The 26,209-nt window shown below is 31.0% G+C and overlaps 1 protein-coding gene across 1 annotated transcript in view; it reads left to right on the forward strand.

The window, feature by feature from the left end:
- The first annotated feature begins 1,222 nt into the window (after positions 1–1,222).
- The window catches only part of LOC112598131 (probable G-protein coupled receptor Mth-like 1), a 32,461-nt gene continuing 7,474 nt past the window's right edge, over positions 1,223–26,209 (forward strand). The window contains exon 1 of the mRNA XM_025344489.1: positions 1,223–2,252. Coding sequence (XP_025200274.1) covers positions 1,223–2,252 — 1,030 coding nt within the window. The remainder of the gene's footprint in view (positions 2,253–26,209) is intronic.

Below are 26,209 nucleotides of genomic sequence, written 5' to 3' on the forward strand. Positions count from 1 at the left end.
ATTATATATTAGTTCTATGTTCTATGTGAATTTATAAATAATTCATTGGTATTAAATATGAAAATATAAAATATTATAGACGAATTGAAAAATTATTTATGAGTAGTAACATGCTTCAATTATTACCACAATTTGTTTTCTATCAAGTAATTTATTTTTCATTTTTCGTGCCCAATGGCCTCGACGGCTTGTTGTGATTTAAGACTTTTGAGAATCGTTCCAAAATATACAACATAAAGTTTGATAAAAATGTATTTGCGTCATGTAATTTACGCGCAGCATACTTGTGTAAAATCAATGTTTCGAGTGATTGATCGAAAAAAAATTTGTAATTTGTGCATTTGCAATGTGTTTTCGACAACCGATTTGAGCTCACTTAATTAGAAAATGTACACACACAGGAATACAGGATTATTATTGTCGGAATATATCAATCATACGTATATATAATACATTATATTAATATGTAGATAAGGCGGTATTATTATTTTGCTTTTCGTAAACAAAACGTATAATTTTAGAGTACACAAGTCGTACAATAACCAATAGTGTATCATATTATTATCGTTAAACAATATTATTGTTATCACTTATCACACTCGGAACGCTGCAACAGGTAAAGACGTAAGCTGTTAATACCACCATGTAGTATAATGTCCGCGGCCGACGGCATTAGCAGCGGCAGCTGCACGACGGACGAGCAGCCAGCGATTCCGGCGGCAGTGCCGATGACATTTCGCGTCGCCAGACGAGACGAGACGAAGAACCCGCGGCGGCGGTGTTTGAGACTCGCGCGCGGCGACTACGCGGGTTCTCGTTTTCGTTGGTGGGGAGGTGAGAGCGTCGTGTGGAAAGCACCGGTAGTACGCGGCGTCGCACCACTCGCACCGGCCAGTATCGTTTAGTCGCCGTTTGCGTTCGGACGTGCCGTTCCTCTCGCCGTATTCAGTTCGCGTACGCGATACCGCGCAACAAAATAAATATATAATACACAGCCGACGTGTGTTCTCCGCGAAATTTATTTTACGCACCGTTTCAATTGCAAACGCGGTAATAACAAAAAACATATCGTCACGCAATCGCGTTCGTCGTTTTTTTTTTTTTTTTTTTCTATTCTTAATAGCATTATGTACGTTTTGTCGTCGCCGTCGGTCGTCGTCTGACGGAGCATTCGACGCGCAGACCTTATAATCCTTATTAACGTGTTCGTTGTGCGTGCGTGATGACACGCGGACGTTCGCGTGACGTCTTCGCGGCGACGGTGTCGTCGATGTTGCTACTACTGCTGTCGGCGGTCGCGGAGTCGTCCGCCGACAACGTGACCGTGTTTCGGTGCTGCGGTCGCGGCGAGATGCTCGACCCGACCGACGTGCACAGGCCTTGCGTCCAGCTGCCGGCGTCCTCGCCGCAAGACTTCGTGCCGGTCATCTTCGACGTGACCAGCAACCAGTTCTTGAACCCCAACGAGCCTCCTCCCGCTTACTGGAACCTGGTCCACGAACGGCCGCCGTGCCAACCCGCCGTGTTCATGCCCGCCTCGACGCCCCAAGACCCGCCGCGGTTCGTGTCGTTTCTCAACGGCACGCTGCTGGCGCAACACTGGCCGAAGAGTCTGATGGTAGACCCGGGCCTGTACTGCCTCGACCGAGCCGGCGCGCTGTTGTGCCTGCCCGAAGAACCGAACAAGACGAAAAAGTGCTGCGGCCCTTCGGCCGTGTACAGCGAAACGAACGGCGGTTGCGAGTTCTCAATCCGGCACGACGCGTCCGATCTGCCCGAAGACATCACGTCCGGGTTCCCTCGGTGCGAGGACGACGTGTACATCCTGTCCGGCCGCATCAACGAATCGCACTGGCCCGTCAGCGGCGCGTGGCCGGCCGGCGGACAGCTGCGCACCGCCGACGGCGGTATACTCCAACCCCGCGAATACTGTCTGGAGCGCGTGGTCGAAGACACGCAGGAACCGCGCACGTGGACCGTGTTCACATGCGCGCCTCGGCACGGCGTCGACCACGTGACCAAGAGCTACCGCGAGGACATCCGCTTTACCCTGTACCCCCTGGGACTGTTACTGTCCGTGTTCTTCTTGGGCGTCACCCTGGTGGCCAGCTGCATGCTGCCCAGCACTTACCACGTGCTACACTGGAAGTGTCAAGTCAACCACGTCGGCTGTCTGCTTGTTGGTGACCTGTGCCTGGCCTTCATCCAACTGTCCGGCGACTCTTTGCGCGGACCGCTGTGCGTCTTCACAGGTAAGATCCTTAAAAATGTCGTCGCTTATAATAAATAACCACATAATATATTTAGCCTAACCTAGGCACTTTCTCCCGGAAGGCCCGAACGAAATTTTCTAATTTAACGCACGTTCCGGACGATCATTTCTACATGATATTTTACGACGATACAATACGCGTACGGCATACTGCTTTGTCGAACGATCGTATTATCATTAATATTTAGTAGGTACCTATATATTTTAAATCGTAAACGTCGGTATCTATTCTGCACCGTTTAGGTAGTTATTGGTACCAAGGTATCTGCGGTTTACTATGAAATCCATAATAACGGTATATGTTCGTAGATAACAATATCAATATCTTTTAGTCTCTGGCGTCATAATTACGCAGCACAACAGTAAATTATTAATACGCATAAATTAATGTGCTCACAATACGTACCTAATGGCTATTCATTAATGTAACTACTTATTATCCGTCCCGTAAGTGTCCATCATCCCACCTGCCCCGGATAACAATGACTCAAGATTCAAAAAAAAAAAAAAAAACTTGGCCGCATTATTTATTAGCAACGTGTCGGCGTGTGCGTTCTCTCCGTTTTGTCTTTAATAACCACCGCCACTGCACACATAAATAAATTACAACGCCAAGTAAACGCTCGTTATCGGTTACTGACGTTAATATTACATATTGTTATTAATTTATCTAGTCCGTCTGGTCCGCTAGATCTTTTCGATTGTTCGTAAATCACAACTCTTTGAAAAGCGACGAAATCGACGGAAAATTATATTACTTACGTTTTCCGTTAATTCTTCAACATCTAACGATGACGATATTTTCGGGTGTAATTTATAATTGCATTGTGTATTCATATTATAGGTAGTGATGTTGTGCGTCGCGTTCAGGACCCTCTCGTATATTATTATTATTAATGTAGTGTATGGGTGCGTATAGTCGACAAAATTAGGGGAACCGCGAGTGGCGCGGGAAAAAATATGAAAAGAAGAGAGTAAAAAAATAGTTTCCCGTTATTGTGTTATGTGCGATGGTTGCTCGTTGGCTATTGTGTACAGTGTACACTTACGCGTGTGACGACGAGACCGCTCTTTTTGCGTGTGACGGTAGTACATGTGTGTGTGTGTGTAGTACCCATATATTATTATTATTGTGTGATCAGGTAGGTACATGCCGTCGCGTATGGTAGTCGTGTCATAGTGGCTTGCATCGGGTCCAGTCACACCGGCGACGCGGCCTATAGTCTTCGTTTTTGACGTCATCAATCGCGGTTGCAGTTATTTCATCGTTTCGTTACGGGAATGCATATATTATTGATTGTTCCGGCTACAGACGATTATTACGTATTAAAAATAACACACGATCATATATATATAAATATATACATTTCGGATGTAATTTTTTACAGGGGAAAACAATATTTTGAAAGGAATGACACTCGTATCTAGTCGTGGTATGCTATAGTTGAAAAACTAACTCGTGATCAGATTTTATTTTTAATTCGTTAAAACGTAGTAAAAGCGAGATTTGAGTGCCGTGTCACTCATTGGATGGGTTAGGTTATGAAATCTTGACCTAACCTAACACAAATTATCTAAAAGGAGTATCATACTTTGGTAAGGGTCTGGGAATCTTAGGTCCTGATGACAGAAAGCGCCTGATCAGTCAACCGCCAACTCATGCCAAATTCCACAATATAAGCGTATCTATGTGTTTCAGACTTCGGTGTGATTTTCACATGTTGTTTTACTCGTCATTTTACGAATGTACAAACTACAATGAACGAGTTCAACTTTCACGTTGTTTACATACACATATTTTATAACATATATATATGCATATTTAGTTAAGTATTTTACAAAGTTTGACGAAATTAGAGTATAACATTTGTATATTTCTTATGTTCGCGTCGCGAATCCTTACAAAACACGATAATATGATATAATATGTATAGATATAGCAAGAGTAAATATGAAGCCTTGGATGAAATTTCAGAGTTCCGTTAGTTATTCGATTACGAAAAGATGAAACTGAAAATCACTAGTCGCGTTATTTGCAGACTTACCTGTCTATAAAAAAAACTAAGGACTTCGTTCATGTATATGTACGAAAAAGTTATTATTTTCAATTTTCTGTTGTCCCGAATGAATATTAAAACCGTTGCAAATTGTATCCCATCGGCCCTCATTCTGTAATATTAAACAGTTCATTAGTCTATACTCATGCATACAACATACATACATCCATTGGAGAAGATCCAGCGGTTCTGCTTTTCGTCCAGCACATCTATGTATTATGTATACATATTAATGCGTGGTTATACGGCCGACCATTTATATTATTATACATACAGGGTATCTACTATCTATATAGTTCATTGTCTATTTTTGATACACCGCGTTTACGTTCATCCCTTAGGTCGAGGTATCGAAGTTTAAATTTTTCTGTGATCTATGTTTTTAAAAATATATTTTTATTTTGGAAAACCACAATCCATTAAATTGTTGACATTTTTACTTCGTAAATAAAAATTATATTATTTTTTCATGTTTTTATCAAAAATATGAGATTTATAGAGCTAATTATTAATACAAATGTTTAAATAATATAACTATTTATTTTGATTAAAAATATTTGAATAGTTGGTATCTAATATTACGTAAATACCTTAGTGTTTTAAAGTTTCGACAGTATTTGTAAATTGAACTGGTCCGAAGTCCAAGTGTATTAGTAATAATATTTAACACGTTTGGCGAGAGGGCTTACGGCGAGACACACTCTGTATAAAGAGTATACACGCATTGTAAATATATTAATTGTCGGAGACGACAATTTGTATACAGACCATTGACAGGCCCACGTTTTCTAAAATGTATATTATATTGCGGTGTGTTTGTGTGTAAATATATAAAATTATAGTCTCATGTTTATGCTGTTACTTGCTTACAGCCAAAATTCGTTCACCATCGACGTTGCGATTGTTGTATTTCCAAAATATTTTTCAATTCTTATAAGCAGAGTAAAAATTTAAATTAGATTCATTTTTTTTCTTTATCGACGATAACAAAGAAATCAAATTTTCTAATATCGTTATTGCTCGTCAATGTAATCTAATATATTACTTATGCTGTTATATAATATTGTAATCTACCATAATTTATCACTATCAATAATGATGGGCAAACATCATCAAAATACAATTTTATGTCAATTTGATATTTTTAATTTTAATTTCGAGGACATAAAAACAATATTTTTATTATGCTATTATAGTTAGTTTAATAATATATTGTCTATATTATTTAGTATTAGGTATTTTAATCATTTAATTTACAAAATAGTCAACAAAATATGTATATAAATAAATAGTCAAGTATAGATAAATAAAACAATATAACAAAAGTCAAATTGATACGATAAATACACTGATTAAAATACTATAAGTACATAATATAATATATCACTAAGCAATAAATAAATAATTTACATTACTTTACAAATTAAAAACAATGTATTTACTCAAATTTTGGATGGTAAAAAGCCATTTGGTAAATACAATATGTATAATAAATAAACTATCTACCTACTAGCCATTAATTTTTTATCCGCTACACATTACTACCAAACTAAACTATCAATAGGAGTTTTATGAGAAAAGAATTTCTAAAAAACAAATCTTGTGCAGAAAAAAATGGATCAATGAGTTTTTTTTATTCGTCAAATTCAAAATTGTAACTCAATTAAAATACATTATTATACCAATCTATAGTTAACGCAATTTATAATTTGCAAATGCAAATTACTCGTATTCAATTCGCAGAATCAATAACGTTTATCAAAAATAATCGAATTACCCTCTGATCCTATTGATCGTTTTAATTGCTATGCTTGGCAATTGTGTTTAATATACAGTAGCAAACTTAAACGAGCATTTTAATGACCATTAATTTAAATGTTGACCTTTATACTATTGTACCTACACAACTTTTATTATACTAATTTATTATTAGTTTTCATGTAAAAGATGTACATATAACGTACATTGGTGATAACCTATAATATTTATATTTTATATACATATACATTATACAAGCATACAACTGATAGGTACAAGTAAGTATAATAATCATGTATTGAAAACTGAATGTTGGCAAATATTTAACTTAATCATTTTGAACATAAACACTAAATTGAAAATGCTAAACGTACATTAATAAAATATTTTAATTTTATTTTAGTAGTATGCTAGTATTCACAACTCCATTCATTCACGAGTAAAACGCTCACGGCAATATTGTTGCGTATACCTACTACCTATACGTATACATGTTTGGGTGTGCTCGTGTAGGTATTTTAACATAATATTGTAAACATCAAAATAGATGGAAGAGGATAATAAAATATATGACAGTCGACAATATAACAGCAGCACAGTTGGTCGAGTTATAGAAAAATTCGATTTAAAAAAAGCAAAACCCAATTAATATATCGTAATATTATTATGCGTTTTGGTCAATCGTGCTGTGGAGTAAAAGTAATATTCTCGTTCATTTTTTCCAATGCCGTTTAATACGCTATACATATAAGATAATAATATTATACGCATAATATGTTATATATAGAACAATCATGGCACGCCTGTAATAAATAATAATGTTGTTACGAGGATATCAAATACATAATAATATTGTACTACCATTAACTTGCTGCAGCTTGCAGTACGTATGCGTGCATAATATATTATTATACATGTATTATGTATAATTTAAATTACGTATGTATGGTGTAAGACTGTGTACTGCAAGAGCGTCTTAGTTCTGTAATCTTTAATAGTTAATAAAACTGTTTAAGATTATAGCACATATTCGCTCAATAAAAATATGTTATAATTACTTATAACAATAACAATAAATCAATGTGTGAATACTGCTAATCGACAGCTATCATATATTCGTGTAAAAAACTATAATTTTTACATAGGTATATACGGCGTAAATGTACAATGTTAAACTCGCGAAACCGTGTAATACACAGTGTATTATAATATATATACATAGATGACTCGTTTCTACATGAGCAAACCTATTTATGGATGTGCATAAAAGTTTTAAGAGTTAACGAGGATAGTCGGCAAACTCTCAAAAGAGGTGGACTTGACTCTTCAGTGTAATAGTTATATGTTCAATTATTTTAAGTGAAAAATGATTTACGGTAGAATTCATCTGCAATATTTTAGAAAACCTTCTGGACGTATTTAATGCATTTTACAGTTTTGTATCCAAATTACAATTTAACATGTTTATATATATATACAATATACTTTCAAAATTCACACTGTATGAGAGGGTCTCCACTTTACAACTGAAATTCATATAATACGAAATATCGTCATCATTTCTCAATAAGAATATTTGTATTAAATTTATGTATTATATTATCAATAGTGGTAAAAATATAAAAGAGTCGAAAGAAATCGGAATGTAAGATTCTCAGCAAAAAAAAACCGACTGATCCGAGTATAACTATATGAATATACAATGCTTGAGTTTGCAGGTTAAACAGAAAAACAATTCTTAAACATAATCGATTTGAAATAATTATAATAACCCGAAACGACTTTTGTTTATTGGGTTTCGTTATGGCTGTGTGCCCCAAGATTTGTCCTCGTCGTCTTGTACATACTTACAGGTATATTTATTGTATATATAATACTGAACCATATCGGCACGCGCGACGCCACTGTTTCCTGCGACGTTCCGAAAAACCTTCGGCCCACTGACGTCCGAAGTATTTCTTTTCTATATCATTCGTTTCCCAAGGTCTTTTTTGCCGTCGTCTTAATATTTGGTTGCTATAGGTTGTTTTATAGAATATATATTGTTTATGTCGTCTACATATTACGTGTACTGAAGGGGAGATACGGTAGTCGAAATTCGTTCTGCACGGCGGCGATCGTGTTCTAGTACTTCTAGTAGACTGTTGTTCGTATGTATACACTATACAGGTCTACACGTAAAATAATAATAGTAATACGACTACCTAGTCTACGGCTTATTCTTCCGCCACAATAACGTTACGGATTTATGTATACCTATATTATTTCCTACTATTCAGTGGCGAGATAAGACGTATGTATGGAAAAATTTCACCATGACGTCGTGGTCCGTGTTTTCATCCGCGGAGCCCGTCTTGACAATTTTTAAAATATGTTAATAAATCTCATTCATCTATATAATATTACCTACAGTATAATATATTTAAATTTACGCATTTATTTATTATATACAATTAATAATTATATAACATTATATCGACGTAATAAGCGCGTATAATCTCTATATTCCGTTTATAATACGATGGTAGAACAAAACAATAACAACGAAATAGAAAAATCGATTAAGCGCGAATCGGACACGAAGAAATTCGCCGAACAAAACCTATCTACCGGTACACAACGTCGTCGTTGGTCGTCGATATGATATGGTAATTATACGGCGGCGGCGGCGGCCTTGTAATAATGTACCTATTGCTCCGGCGAAGAATGCGGTGTAGAGTTGTATACCATTACCACCTCACTCCTCGTGCACTCCAATCATCACCCCTCCGACCACGACCATAAATAATATTTCGTATCGGCTACTACCAGCTATTCCTACTTCTATCGCCGTATACTTATTTCATACCTTTAGGTACAACCACTTTTAACGCAACAAATTTGTTTCGCTAATTTTCCATCGGTTATGTTATACATATATATATATATATATAATTATAGGTACTTATAACCATTTTATATACCTATAAAATACGTATATATACGGTTACACGCGTATATAATATTATTTGTATACTTAAAGTACGGTAGATGAAGGACGACGAGCAAAAAAAAAGAACTATATAATATATTTATTCAATTACCTAATAACTACCTTGTATGATATTAGAATGACGAGATCAAACGGAAGAAAAACTGGCTTCCGTTGCACTTTAGAAAAATAATACCTATAGCTCATAATTGGAGCGATGTATGCTCAATGGATGTTTGTTGTGGACCCACTCTGTAATCTATAGTAATATGTAAGTGTACTAATGTACCCCAAGACCTGAACACTAAGGAAAAACTATCAAAACGAAGACATTTTTAAGCCAAAACTATGCGTCGAACTTTTATCCGAATAATATTTTTATTGACTGCAGATGTACTCCTATCATTGATAGTCGGTGGGTTTCAATTTAATATATTATATAATTTTATAATCGTTATATGTGTTATACCGTTATGGTGACTAACTTTATTATACTATGTAAAGCATGTCGTCGTCAAACGTGTATCCGGAATTTAGAAATTTGGTCACCTATTTGTTTATACCGTATCTCCAATGATAAACGATCGTACAACAATTAGAGTGTAGATAGAAATTTCACTTTATAGCTATTTCTCAGGCGCAATTAACTCCATTACGCATCACTCGTTGCTCATATTATCGATGTAGTACTTATATATTATTATGTATATAATTAGCAAATGCGTGTTAACTAAAAACTTGTTCATGCCATTTCTCAGTATATAAATAACACATAATTTAATATTTTACAGTATTTCCATCGTTTTGTTATACATATTAATTTTTAAATATAATTTTCAAACATATAATTTCTTGCATATTATTTTCACATATTTAACTAAGATTACCCGTCTAAAAAAAGAATTAGAGACACATTTTATAGGTATGATGTATCAATCTGTCTAAATATTGTCTCAAAATAACAACTTCACATTTAATTAAATATATCTACAATTTTTTTTAATGTTAAATCCTCTAAAATATTATTCTCTATAATTTTTGTAATAAGTGATTTTACTCTGAAATTACTTAAAAATCATATAAAACGAGATTTTACACAAATGTATTCTATGTTTTACTGAAATTGCATCTCAATAATAATCATTATAAAAATGCTTCACATTTAAATTTTTATATCTTTAAAATATTAATATATTAACCTATGGCTTTTTAAAAATGCATGACAGTCTAAAATAGTATAATACCATTATCATCCATCAATCATCAGAAATGATCGTTTTGTTTTTAAAATGACATTAACCAAAATCGGTCATAGTATATAATTTTGCGTTCTTATCTGTGTTTAGGTATGTAAAAACTCCCAAAACAATAAGTATAACATGTCTTATACTCATAGGTAAATTGTATACATAGAATTCGATAACTTTTGACAGACAACAATAGAAACATGTAATAATACAAGTATGTCTCATACTCTCATGGTTTTGTGAGGCGTAAGGCGTATACTGCAGCGGTGTACAATATTAGTCAAGATATAATACAATACAATATTATGTATAAGGTACATAATGTAATGTATTTGAGTGTTGCAGACTATACGAGACGAAGAAATTCAACGCGAATGTTTGTTGAGATAAAAAAACGCTCTGGCGCAAAAAGTGACAAAATCACGTTTATTATTATTGTACATAAAAGTACCACATGACGTCAAATCTGGTTTTTGAGTTTAACGAATCGCAGAATATTATGATGTATTGATGCATGCGTATGGTACAGCCTCATAATATGTCATACTCGACATTCCGGTACATCCGTGTTCTACGATAGTGCCATCGTCCATTAGAGAAAACAGTTTCTGTCCGGAAGTCCGCGAAGTACCTAACATATTATAGGTGTGTATGTTATTATTAGCCATGTAGGTACGTCGTATTACGTTAATCATTGCGTTACATTGCAGTTTTGCAGTGGTTTAGTTAGCGTAAACACGGCGCTGATCGATTTATAGTCATATTTTTTGTATATACACTTGTCTGCTTTTAACTTACGTAATAGATGGTAATTTTTTCACCGGTGTTTAATGTTTATACAATTATTTTTTTGTATATTTTTTTCATTCATTTTTATCAATGAGTCGTATGTTTTCGTAAGGTTTTTTAATCGATTCGTCTACGTGTATATATTATATTATTATATCTACGCCGACCAGACGCGACGGTTTACTCTCTCTGTGTTTATAGTTTCTTCTCTTTTCCCCGCCCACCGTCCACACTTTGTACCACAATAATACTATATAGGTATATTATTAAAAAATAGGTATACATTATACATAGCCACATAGGTATATAATAATGCCCAGCCACATACACGTCTAATAAATAATAATCTGACCAAACGCGCACTTTCACCCGCCGCGTTCCGGGAGGCCCCACCATCGCCATCTATTCGGTTCCTATAGGTATGACGTATACACGATACATGCGAGTACCTATGTGTGTAATGTGTGAGTGTGTGACTGTGTATGCAGTGTTTATAGGATATGATAGTATTATTGCTATGCGTATTTATAATAGCCGCTGTTAATATAAAAAATAATTGTCATAATACATCTAGATGGTTCTTATTATATTAGTGTGCACTTACTATGTATAAATGTATAATAGAAGACCCATTATTTGTGCTAATCAAATCTATATTAAGTACATGTTCAGATAACACCATTATTACCTGTATTATGTATTATTAAATTATATAATCAATCATTATAGTATATTGAAGCATCTATTTTGCTTTATCTATACGGAAGTGCAGTTTATTTACTATGTGATGGTTTTACGGAGAAAATGCGATTTTCTCGGTTATCATCTGATACTCTGTATTCTGCAAATGATAATGAATGGTTTTCTAGAAATTGCGATAAAACCCGAATAGGCAGGAACGTGTTTGCTACTAGGTAAATCGTTTTTAACACAACGAAAGAACGGCCACTCTAATTTAAAACTTTAATCATCATATATTTTAATTTTAATTTAATGAAATATTAATTCAATAAACTCACGTACGACAAATCTTGTACAACAATAACTTAAAATATGAACATAAAAATAATATTATCTGTACAATATTAATTATAGAACACTCATAAACAATATGGTAATATTATGTTTTTCCGTTTTATGATGGATTTTAACGATGAGATAAACCCTTGAAAATAGCACCAAGATTATAGTGTCATCACCATTAGTATTATAGAAAATAATTAATATGACGTTTAATATCATTATTATTATTTATTTGATGCTCATATCGGCTAAATTTTTTTTGGTCTAGAAAAATAATTCATAGATTTTTAAACTGTGTAGGTAATCAAATATAATTGCTTAACACCTTCACAATTAGTTTTGTGTGCGGTATTTTAGAATTTTGATAATATTGGTACCTTTTCGTATTTTTATTTCAAAAAAAAATTTTAATGTTTAACTATTGTGAAATAATTGTTAGTAAGTAATTATATAATATATCTAATTTATTCAATTGCCCAGAAAATGAATAAATATGTTTGGAATTTTAATCATTACTGAAAATCATTAAGCACAAAAATCGTAAATCAAATATTATTTATTTTGATTGAAACTTATCATAGAATCCAATAGTTCTAAATACGTTATTATTCGTTCATGTGATAAAATATAATGTATAATGTATAAATCATCAATCAACTACCATTTATAACTAGATATAAGAATTCGTTTATGGGTTTTTTTTTGTTTAATGAGTCATTCAAAGCTGTGACCTATATATTAATATATCATAGAATTGTCAGTATATACCGTGGCTGCTTCGAGTTTTTAAGAATAAAATATTCCATAAGCCTTAAGATCAAATGTCATAGTGGATAATGTGTATCTATAACTATTTTCTAACTTACTTATTTGTTTAGAATTTTGAAAACATATAAATTCGAATCCATTAAATTTTTTAAAATATTTTATTCTCTGATACATCTATATTGACTGACGTTTCATTGTAATATGTATTTAAATAGTTTTCGACAAAATAATATATTTTTTTTTTCTAAAATAAATTTTGTTTTTATAATATTATAATCTAATAATCTATGAGCTATTAAAGTATATAACTATCTTAAAACTATAGTCTAAAATACTAACTAAATAATAAGTAAGCATGTAATTAAATGTTTCAGATTTTTTTAAAGTATTTATTACTAATAAATGTACTACCTATACATTTTAGTTATTTTTGGCATTTCTGAATGTCGATTATGTAAATATTTTTTCTTAAATTTTTTTGTTTATCGTATTATTGTGTTTTAAATAAATATATGTTAACAAGAAATTAATTGTAATTGAAATCAGTTTTAAATCTTAGACATATTTTTTTATAAGCCATATACAATGACATCGATACATATTAAAATATTCATTTTTTTTTTCATGTATACAACTCTAATTTGGTTTTTTTTTTTTATAAATTCATCATTATTCTCCATTGTTTGATAAGATTTTTAATATAAGCAAGAACCAAAGAACATTAAAATGTGGCATATTTTCAATAATAGTTGTATTGAATTTGTTGTTCGTGACAGATTCTGTTTAAGCACATCGATAAGCAATAATATTTGGTCGAAACTAAATTGGTTTAACTATCTGATACATAAACACACACAGTTGTTTAATTATAATATTATAAATTTAATAATCTACCAAGTCACGCTTGATACTTGAATATGTGATAACTCGTTAGTCGTTAGTTTCGTATTCGTCACACATTTATGCGCGCACACTTTTATTACTCCGAAATTGTTTTCTCCGGGATAGAAGTTAATAATAATATTATAACATCACGATGTTGTTAATTCTTGGTATAAAAATACACTCAGGCTTAATGGCGACAGTAATGTTACATTATTATCATTTATCACGACAACGCGATCAAATCCCAATAACCAAACTATAAACTTAAATAATATACGTTTGTTATCAATCGGTGCGATTAAAGTGTAATCTACTGTACATAGTAGGTTACCTATAAATAAAAAATTGACAGATTCCGTGCATAGAACTCGCGTGAGTTTATGTTGCGGCAAATGAAACCGCCGCGCCGTTGTGTTTCTTGCCGAATTTCTATTTGCGGTTTTGGACGGTTCGTTATCCTCTCCCTCACTGCATATTATTATAACACTGCTGCAGCGCGCAATGCAGATAACCGACGTTCCTACGTATAAAATAGGACGAGGTTTACAGGATTTTCAACTATAATAACGATTACAATATCACAATTCAGATCGATGTAGATTTCACAACTTGGTATATTTTTACTGCAGGAGAGCAAAAAACAAAATTTAATTTCACGTATGTACAACGGATACCTATTATTATATAGTTACATTATTTATATACAAAATAGAAATATAAAATTGGCGATGGACGTATCATGTAATACGGACTCACTATATTGATTTTTCGAGTAGAACTCTTTGTTTAATCGGTATAAATTTGTACAGAAATCGAATTGTTCTAACAATGATCTATTGGATAACACGGTGAAAAATTCGGTTTTTCACAACAAAAACAAAATATCACACGATGAACGCTCACGCGATCAATTATTACTATTACACTCGCAGGCGTGAGTTTATATTATTATATGGTACATGAGAATACATGATGACCGAGCGTATAGTATACGAATCCTGTCGCTGCGGTCAAACGAAAGTGCCCGTTATTTTTAAACATATTTTGTTCTTCCCGCCGTCATCAAGACACAGCCGGACATCTCTGAGCATTTTATATATACTGTGTAGTGTGTACCATACTACCATGCAACATCATCATCAACCATTGGCCATGATGTAAATATGCGTATTTAATGATTATATAACATATAATGTTCATATTATACAAATATATTTTGTATATATGTGCAATTTATCTTAAAGAACTGGCGCTAATATTATCATAATATTTTATTATTTGTTCGGATGACGATTTGGCAATTTATGAGAAATTTGAAAATTTGCCCGAACTTTATTTCCTGCCAAAACTCACTGTTAAGTTCAAACCACTGCTCCTTTATATATTATACGATATATTAATTTTGTGTAATATTTTTAGAAAATCATCTCTACGGCAATATATATTTATATTATTATAATTATCTCGGAGATTTTCATACGATAATATTATGTACGCACTACGCATTGCACGTATACGGTGTGACCACGCCACTAGTTAACGCTGCGCCCTCACAAACGTTAGGTATATGTTTTCGAAATAATTAATCGTTTTATGCTACATGAGTTATGACAATATTGAATACGTAACAACATCAATATAATGTTTTCATCGTTTTTTTTTACTCTCTTCATAGGTGGACTTATAGCTAGATTCTATGTGGCAGTGCAACAAGCAAAATGTTGAAACCCTGATAAAAAACAATTTTAGAGACTTTTGCCCAGTAAACAAACATACAAATTAAATACTTAATACGCATTAAAAATACATTCACACGCATGCAGTATTCTTTGATAAACTGACTACCAAATTAAGTTAAGGAGTTAAGAGGGGTAATAATTGTTTGTATATTTTTTCTTTAGTTTGGTATCGAGTAGTTGAGTAGAAAGTGTGATTACTCTGTTATGAATTCGTATAATACAAACATTTTATTTTAACGGACCTATACATATTCGTACAATACATATACGTATCATGTTGTAGGTACTCGTAATGTTTAAATATTAAAGTCACAAGAGTAATATTGTAGAGAACTATTCATTTTTTGAATGCGCAATTGTTCTTAAACGTCATAATTTATATACAATTAAATGGAAAAATAAATAATGTTTATCTAATGACATCTGAGGTCCATTTTTAATGATGCATTTCTCCATTTACACCTTAAGTAATAGTCACTAAGCGGAAATGTTTCCTGGGCTACTTTTAAATATCTGCGTACACAATACGACACGTAAACTGTGTCGTCGAAACAATATAATAATAACAATAAATATATTTATCCTATAATATATTACCACGACGACGGCGACAATAATGTAAAATTCTGGCGGAAAGAGCTCCTCCAATTTGTCGTCTGCCGCGCGTAATTCGTATACCGCGGGGGCTCTGCGTGCTATTGTTTTCTCGGTGCCCACGCGACTGTTGCGGTTGACGCCGACGACCGCCGCTATATTATTATTGTTATTGCTGTTGTTGATGTTATTGTTGTTGTTGTGTTGTGTGCGTGGCCCGTACGACGATTTTTCTCTTCGTTTTCTGCGACCACCCACTACTGACGAACGCTGACACTGTTGAAATCGTACTTAAAAAAAAACATGCCTACGCGTATATTATGCCCTTGATATACTGATATTAGTACACCGCAATCGGAAACAAAGAAGAAAAAATTGAAAAATTTTACAATAATTAAATTGGCATTTACACATGAATTCACTCGTGTTGCGGCGATAATGTGTAGTTTTATTCAAGTACGACGGCAGGTACTTTCGATTATTCTTTTCTTTTTCCGCGTCTATACTAATTTTTTTTATCACCGTGCTGGTTAGGTATATAACGTATTAGAACTAAGAAGTTGCTGCTTTTTGAATTCTCTTAGGTATTTCTTATGTTTTGTATTTTATTAAATACTATTGTTAACTTTAAATAAAATAAATTGGAACTATTATAAATTTTCAATTTTTAACTATTCAGAGAGTTACTGTAGTTTATATGACTTATAAGTATAGTCTACAATAAATTGATTTTATCTCTTTTCATTATTATAAACACTCAAATCAATTAAAAGAACATTTTAACAAAAACGTCAGTCATAATTTTTCTTTAAACGTTCAATAATGAATTTTTAATTTTTATACAAAATTTGAGAAATTAATAATTAAAAATTTTTTTTTTTGATTAATTATTATTATTATTTCTTAATGCATTTATAATGTATCTAATTACATTATATATATCCTATTTGCTATTATTATATGATAACATTGGGTCACTAAGACACATTTAAGCGATATAGTTTATTTTTTCTTATAAATCGTTCGTTCATATTATCAAAACTATACTTTAAAGTTTAAACTATATTTAATATTCTATTATTTGAAAATAATTTTTTAGCGACAATTGTATTACAAATGCGTGCGCGTACACGATTGTACACCTTGAATGTGATAAATGTAATAATATTTTGCATGTGTGACTTAAAAAAAAAAAAAAACAATACGCGAAACCACCAGCTGATGTAGAGGTTTTCGACCTCAAGCCACGATCACAGTTGAACCTGTATTTTACACGTGATCATTGACATATAGTATTATGACACTATAGCCGTTACAATTAGCGTACAATGTGGTCACGTTACTTATAATAATATATTTTGTCATTTTATGTAATGACTAATGATATTAATGTTATTTTTTCCTAAAATGTAGATCAATTGTCCATATATTTAAAATCATTCAATGCATTGGTTATATCATAGTTATAGGCGGTATTATAATAATACGGTTTTGCGACGTTATTATTAAGTCGCCTTTACATTTTAAGATGTTATTGTATTTATTATTATAGTACAATAATATATGTATATATAAATACCGTTGACCGGTTGACTTTTGTGTACAATATCATAAATCTTAATAGTCAATAATAAAATAAAATAATGCAAGAAATCTAGCGTCAACATTTTAATCAATCATAGTATGCATAATACTATATAATATATTATTAAAATGTGCGATTTCCGACGATAGAATTGGTCGCAGAACGGTTTACGACAGAAAAAGGAAAAAACACAAAAATACGCATCAGTGCGTTCGTTTATACAGATATCACTGTATCAGTCAGTGGTCTGCAATGATATTTTATATTGAGTCAGCACTAAAATAAAATTTCAAGTTAAACCTTAAACAAAAGGTATTTTATTGATGAAAATGTATTGATAATGATAATTGATAATTATCCGATATACAATAGCAAAATAATAGAATTACGTTTTTAAATATATCGATAAGCACTCGGCATAGACCTTTTGACCGCCATCTAAAAACATAGATATTTCCTTCTATCACAACCGGTCAGTCTTATAATAACGATACGGGCCGAACAATCTAAAATAGGGCGCTTTTGTAAAGAAATGGTCTATACAAAAAAAATTAATTTAAACCTGATACCTAAATTGTTTTAAATTGAATACTCGTATACGAATTAATAAAATATAATAGTCATTTTAAAGTATAAGTCGCTTTGTCATTTAACATAATAGGTATTTTATTTCAACACAAATATATTTTAACAGAGATTCATTATATAAATTATAAATAGTTTAAAACCCCACCAAGAACTCTATGGTATAAATATTTATACATTATATTATACTTTTTAGAAAACTCGTTTATCACATTAAAAACATTTTCACATTTGATCACGTTTATAAATTAGTAATTCTGTTTCAGCTATTCTTCAAATTACGATGTTCTCAAACAAGATTCATAAATATGTTATAATCTTGTAAAATCGACAGTAGTCAGACGACCTATATGTTTAACGACGGAACTCATTCAAATTCTGCAATGTGCTATTCTCAGTTTAAATCTAAAGTTAAAATCATTTCATATAATATATTATATTATATACCACATGTAGCGGCTGCTGCGTGTTCATTGAGTATTATATGTGCGTATATACTATAAAGTATATAATATATTTATACCTACATCATATATTTGAGGTATGTTTTGAAATACGATGTTCCGTTGATATACTACCCGGCCAAAGCTTTGCATGAAAAAAATGACTTATTGTGACCGCAGCCATAAAAAAATAACTTAGAAGTTAATTATGGTTTCACAGGAAATAATTCATAAAAAATTTAATAACCAGAGCACCACCATCATTACCACATACTCGTACATTCAAACACTCAGTCGAACAACAGGTCGTAAATTTAATACATACATACATATATTTATAAATGTCTCTTGAAAAATCTGTGGTAACCTGTTCGTCTCTCAAAATACTATATATAATGTTGGAACTAGTTTTTTTTTGGTATTTCAGCTGATATATAATATTGAAAATATTTACATAATATTCGAGTATATTACTCGTGCACTAGCGGTAAAGTCAAAAAAAGTCAAAAACGTCTGTTCAGCTTGAAATCATATAAGTAAAGGTACGTATTTAACGTACGTTAGAAATTGGAAGAGAAACAAATTTCCAAAGACATATTTATAACATAATGTATCTAGCCTACGTTATCAGTATTCATAGAATGTAGATGTCTACATAGGTATATTTATTATTTTAACACATATACATACAATTTTTTCCTTAACATTGTTTACACATTAATTCGCAACAAAAAAAAAAAAAAAAAACATTAGCCATCAACATTTTCGAAATCCGCTTTACCTCTGACTATAAAAGCTTTTATACTTAGGCGCGCTTATTTATCGCAGATGGAATAATAGGTTTATGTCGTTTTTCCGTCGCGATTTTGACAGTTGACACGTCCACGTCGTCGACCAGAGAGGGTTTATGTGTATGAACTACTGCATATATATACATATATATAAATAAGTGTCAGCGACAGTTCACAACCGACAATGGAAACCAGTTAACCGATAAGACGAACGTGTTGCTCACACGTGTCGCAATGCGTCGTACGTACGCCACACTGCGTGCCCTAATGAGGAGACTTGGGTATATAGTATTGTATGCGTTCCCCCGCCATTTGTATTATATACAGGATGATTCATCAAGTATGCTCACCCCCTTTTCTCTACAATAATGCAATTATTAAAAATCTGTTTTTATAATTTTTAAATAAACTTAAAATCCCTATTATAAAATTGTTGAGATTATTTGTATTATACTTAAGAAGTGTCCTGCGTCTCGCAGAGATATATATTTCTATTTGACAACTTTACTTTTCTTCTGTAAATCATTTAACAGATTATTTCTGAGTAAATTTTAGTGTATCATAATCAAAATGAGAACGAGTAGTTTTTATGTTACTTAACTTTGTGTACTAATATTAATGGGTTATTAAATAAGAGCTATATAGTTATTTTAAAATTTTAGTAATTTATATTTATTTATCAATATTCATAATTTGTAAAAATATTGCAACTATAATATGTACTAAATCTAATATTAAATACATTTTATATTTTCATAAAACTATTTTTTAGAACTATAATTATCATTAGAATAAACATTATAGTAACTGAAAAATTACCCGTTCAAAATTTGAATTAAGTACATCAACATTAAAATTATCTACTACCTTTTGGAAAAAAATCGTGTTCTCATTTGAAACAAAAGATTATACTATCCCCAAATGAATACTCCTTAAGTAGTACAAAATAGTATCAAAAATTTGAAAATATTGTCTTTATTCCAAATATCATAATTTGAATTAATTCATTGTCAATTAAAAAAGTAATGAATATGCATCGTGAATCACTCTGTATAACAATAAAATAAGACTTGTTTGTATGTCTGTGTGTGTCTATACTGCAGTATATATAATATACAGAAGACGTTTTTCTGAAATTATTAGATACCGGATATCATGAGTACCTATAGGCTGTACGGTACAGGTCGCGAGTTTGAAAAAGTAAAAAAATCTTGAAACTAGGAAAGGTATTATTATGGAGACGAATAGAACGACATGAATACGACGGAATGTTTGTGAATTGTTGCAGCAAGCGATGACAACGATATCCCATGACATATTGCCGTGTACCGGTCGGTTCACTATTACGCGTTTGATACAAGACGTAACTGCGAGGAATTAAAAAGTCGACCAGGAGTTTTCTAGTGTTTTGAAAAATAAATGCGTTTGTCATTAGTCAACTCTTTTAACTGTGTCATCATTTGTTTAATCAGTTAAATGCATTTGGACTCACGCGTGGGATTGTGGGAATAATAATAAAAATAATATAATAAACGGATTTATTTTTCCTCTTTCACATGATATATATTATGGCGAGAGACGCAATTCATCACAAGTGTAATATTTTAAACCGAAAACCTCGGCTTATACATCAAAAAATTAAATCTACGAGTACCCAAAGCGATGTATTGTAAATAATTTAAAGAGGTGTCGGATTACAACTTTGTATGAAGTATTAAATTGAAAATGTCAACACTTCATTTTTCTCAATACAATATTTGACTTATCTAATAATGTTAAAACCGCTAAGAATTATCGTATTATTGTATATTTTATAGTTTTGCTTGAATTGCAATTTGCAAGTAATAATGCTTTTAGATAACTGTAAATACACATACAATATACATTTTTCTTTTCTTTCCAATAACTGTCGTCTAACAATATTCGTACTTTACTACCGTCGTACAGTTGACTTTAAAAATGTTTGCACTTGACGGGGGTCTCCATATAATACAGTTTCTTAGAACCTATATCTATTGTTTCTCGGAAACATATTTTTTGTTTCTATCAGTAAGTCAAAATAATATTAAGTATATAAAATATCTCGAATAATAATTATTATTATTTTATGTACTTTGTTAAACTTTTTATTTTTGTGCATAATTGACTGATAGATTTTTTATCGATTTATCTCTGGCTTCACATTGTTAACGGGGCGTATAGATACTTACGTATTATAACTAGCTATAATGACTATTGGAAATTATATTGTTATGCAATGTGATCAATTCGAAACGCTACTTTTGTGAGCTAGTACCTTTTGGGATTGTACATAAATTGTACGTTTTCAATATTATTATCCTCCATCATACAACAACGCCCGTTAACAGTAGATTTAAGCCCACAGTTATCCTTGGTTATCCCACAATGGGGGGCAATTCTGATTTGTGCCCACACACATACATCTTATTATGTGAGTAGTTAGGGTCCGTACATGTGTATATAAATTAAATCCAATTGAAATATTGAACCGAAACACTTTACATGAATATTATAAGGGGAAAGATATTCTTAATTGCGCCGTACATACCTACCGTTATAAATTGACAATATATTATTATACGATTGTATTTTATGTTTGGGAGACCCTCTTGAATTGCTTGTGGCGTGAAAAATTTGTATTTTCAGTTATAATATAATTTTCACAATACATTGTAGGTAAATAACCGTTATACAAATAATACCAGAAAATAAATTCTTTGTAATAAATACTCCACAGTGAGAACCCTGGAGATAAGAAAACTAGTAGTATTATATTATTATAAAATATAAATATATAACTAACTTTTATTTAAAATGTATATTATATATTATTCATATTACGTCTATTTTGAAAACTATATAAAAAATCTATGTATATACCCTGTTCTTTTTCTTTAAAACCAATAAGGTTTCTATTATGTTAAAGTATATAAAATAAGTGATTCAATTAGACAAATTAAAGAGCTAAATACTAGATAAATATATACAATATATTAAATATACATAATATAGATAAAAATAAGACGATATTCTTTAAATAATCTTACGCCCTTGAAATGTCTAGAGAATCTGTAACGCGAATTATATCGTCGACGTTAAAAACAAAATTTTTACTATCATTTAATCATTGTCATAACCACAGTTAATTGGCGGCAGTTGGCATTGGTGTAGATGACGAACCGTATAGTTTGTTATAATATTATTATGATAAAATTAGCTACATAAAATAAAAATAATTATATATTGAATAGGTATATGATATGATATTGAATATCATCAATCCTTAGAAAAAAACAGGACAAATTTTTAGGGCCTAAACGGTAGAGATTGAAACACTATAAACAGAATATTTTGTCATAAAGAGCAATCTTCCTCTTATAAATCTTAAGTCAGAAATTTAAGTAAAAAATTAAAATCCTTTCCTTAAGATTGGCTTATGTTTATCTTGCCTTTACCATAGTCAATTTATTAAAATATTTTTTTTTTTTGTAATCTCATATAAATATATATGTATATATAAGGACTATTTTTGTCACACATTATATTATATTTGAATTACATTATTAAAAATTCACAGAAATAATGGTCACGGTAGGCAATAAGCAAATTTAATTTTAATTAATTGTTTATAATATTTTTTCCTTGTCAGTGAATTTCTTTATTGATAGTAAAAATAGAAATAGAGTCAAAAACTGTAGCTGGTATCTGTCCACGCGTATTTCTCTTGTAAGCGAGTAAATATGATTTTATGTTGTTCTCGCCTTATTGAATTCTTCCAATCATAATATTATTTTTCTACACGTTGTACATATTTACGTGTAAGTATCTATATGTGTATGCAAGTCGCGTTGTGTGTGACGTTTAATATCCAAACAATCGCATAATTGTACCCATATAGTATAATACTGCCACTATATTATTATCAGTCTTATTTTTTATATAATTACGAGTATATGCGTACACTATTGTTTCTGACACTATATAGCACGTTTTCGTTAATGAAGCCGGTTTTTTTTTTTATCACAGCATAAATCGCTGACGTATAGGTATTAGGTACCTACGAGGTTATGACGTGCATAGCGGATCGAAATTAATTTAATACCACTTTCTTTGCAATACATGGCTTAATTATAATATTTATCCCTTACATTTTAATCATCAGCTATCAATTTTTTTTTCTAACGGTTTTATTTCAATACTTTTAATATTATATATTATTTATAAATTTATTAATGTAAGGCTTTCAGAACTAATTTTTTGTTTATTGGATATTATTCTTATCTTTCTTAAAATTTGATAGGTTGCAGAAGTGCCTAAGTTTTATTCGACAATGTTTGTATAGGTATTTTATTAATATTTTTGTATGTACGTTGAAACCTATTGTTAATTTATAAATATTGTGATGTCTTCTAAGTACAACCCCCAACTCAAAAATGTTTGGAATTAAAAAACACCGATTATTCAAATTATTTTTATTTATTTTTCTTTTCATCTGCAGTATATATAAAAGACCACAGTGATAGATGCATTTAAGAACGTTGGTTTTTTTTTTATCATAACTTGTCTAAAATAGCCATTGCCATAATTGACGTTGTGTACTTATAATATTTATAATCTTAAATAAAGTGAAAAATTGGAAAATATAGTTAAAAAAACACATGCCATAACATTGTCATATTAATCAATATTGGAATGCTGTAAACTATCAAATGTCTGTGTATATTACTAATGTTTCAATTTTTATAGTTGTTAACATACAACCTAAGAATGTATACAAAACTTAACTAACTTTTTTACTATAGATACTTTATCTTAAACAACTATTCGTTATTTTCAAGTAAAATGAGAACTGATAATTAATCACAGGTATAATAATATGGAAAACAATATAATATAATATAGGACTTTAAATATGTATTTAATTAGTTTTATTATTTTATTATTTTAAGTTTTGATGAAACAACCGATTTAAAATTAAAGATTTTTGTTTTCAGAATCATTTTATAAAATAACATTTATCTGCTGATCATTTTACGCGATTTTGTATACATTTTTTCATAACAAAGTTTGTTTAAAGTTAAGTTTAAATTATTGTTTATAATACACATGTCTTATAAGTGATGTTGTAAATTAATATAGGTGTCTACTTACATGTTACATACATACTCAAGGAAAATTTCATAAATAATGAGTCCGCCCTTGAATTTCTTTTAAATAGAACTTGTTAATATATTCGCAAATGAGCCTTAGTGTCATTCTACTTGACTATTCATTAAGAGTTACGTTTTTATAAAACGCACTTATACATGTAATATAACATGCGTGTACATATATTCTATAATATTTCCCTATAGAAATCCATATGAAATAATTATATGGATAAATATTTTACACGCAGTGTAGTAACTTCAATTGTTTTGTTCACACCTCTTTTGCAAAAAATAAAAATGATGAATTATCGTGACAACGGTTATTGTTTTTCAATTATAGTTGACCGAGTTTCGCATTGCAGTAATGCATATTTATTATTTATAGATACCTGCATACACAACTGGCTGGCTTCCGGCTTTTCCCCTGGAGAATCCTACGTATTAAAACAGAAAACCTACTTTCATCAATCAGCACAGATATAAAGACAATAAAAATACTGTCTTATTCTCGTATTTATAAAAATTTTGAACGCTATAGAATATTATAATATTGTTTATTCCGTGGTCTTTCTTAAGTTAGTGTATTTCCGATTTCGTATACTATTATGATCGTCCGTGCATAACGGATACTGCATTCCACCGAATAATTACAACAATACCAATACATGTTTTATATTATGATGTAGGTATGTTTATATTCATCGTGTTAGTAGTATAAAACAAATTAATGATTAAATAATTATTCTAGACCACTTCTATTCTTGATTAAATATAAAAATATATAGCTTTCTTAACACCAGTAGAAAACTAATTTTTATTTATAAAATAAAGTGAGTTTTAAAGTGTACTCATAATATAATTTATCTGGCGCAAATCAATAATTATGAAGTTATATAATAATAATTACTAATATAATAATAACAATAATTGATTGCATAATATATGAATAAATTAACTCAATTTTAAATTGCGGGTGCCAACTTTTATTTCTCGTAACGGCAAAGATGAAAAACAAGAAAATAGTTGTTTTATATTGTCTTGGTTTCATGTTTCTGTGGTAAAATATAATATTGCCAATATCTTATAATAATTTGCAGCTATAAAGTGATAGTATGCAGGTGATATGTTTACATTACATACCATATGGACGATATCTGCAGTAATAGCACCAAACAATCCTTTATAATAAATTCTAAATTTGGTGTTAATTATACCAAGATGCAGGGTTTTTTATAAAAATTGGTTCAATTCATATTTTTTTATGGTATATACATAAATATTTTTTATATAAAATTATAAACTAAAAAACGAGTTTTAATACAAACCTTTTTTAGTATTCACCTTGAACTCATAAATCTGTAAATTACTTCAGTCTAAAAAGTTTCTTAAAATTAACGATATTAGTGTAGGTAAAAAAAAAAATTAGAATGTTCTCTTGTATGCCATTTCTTTTTATTACATGTATTCACTAGACTTTGAAATGATGAATGAATGCATATTATTTATTTATTTTATGTGTACCTAGTCTATA

The sequence above is a fragment of the Melanaphis sacchari genome, unplaced genomic scaffold (genome assembly GCF_002803265.2).
Source record: "Melanaphis sacchari strain LSU unplaced genomic scaffold, SCAv2.0 Contig45_pilon_pilon, whole genome shotgun sequence".
NCBI lineage: Eukaryota > Metazoa > Arthropoda > Insecta > Hemiptera > Aphididae > Melanaphis > Melanaphis sacchari.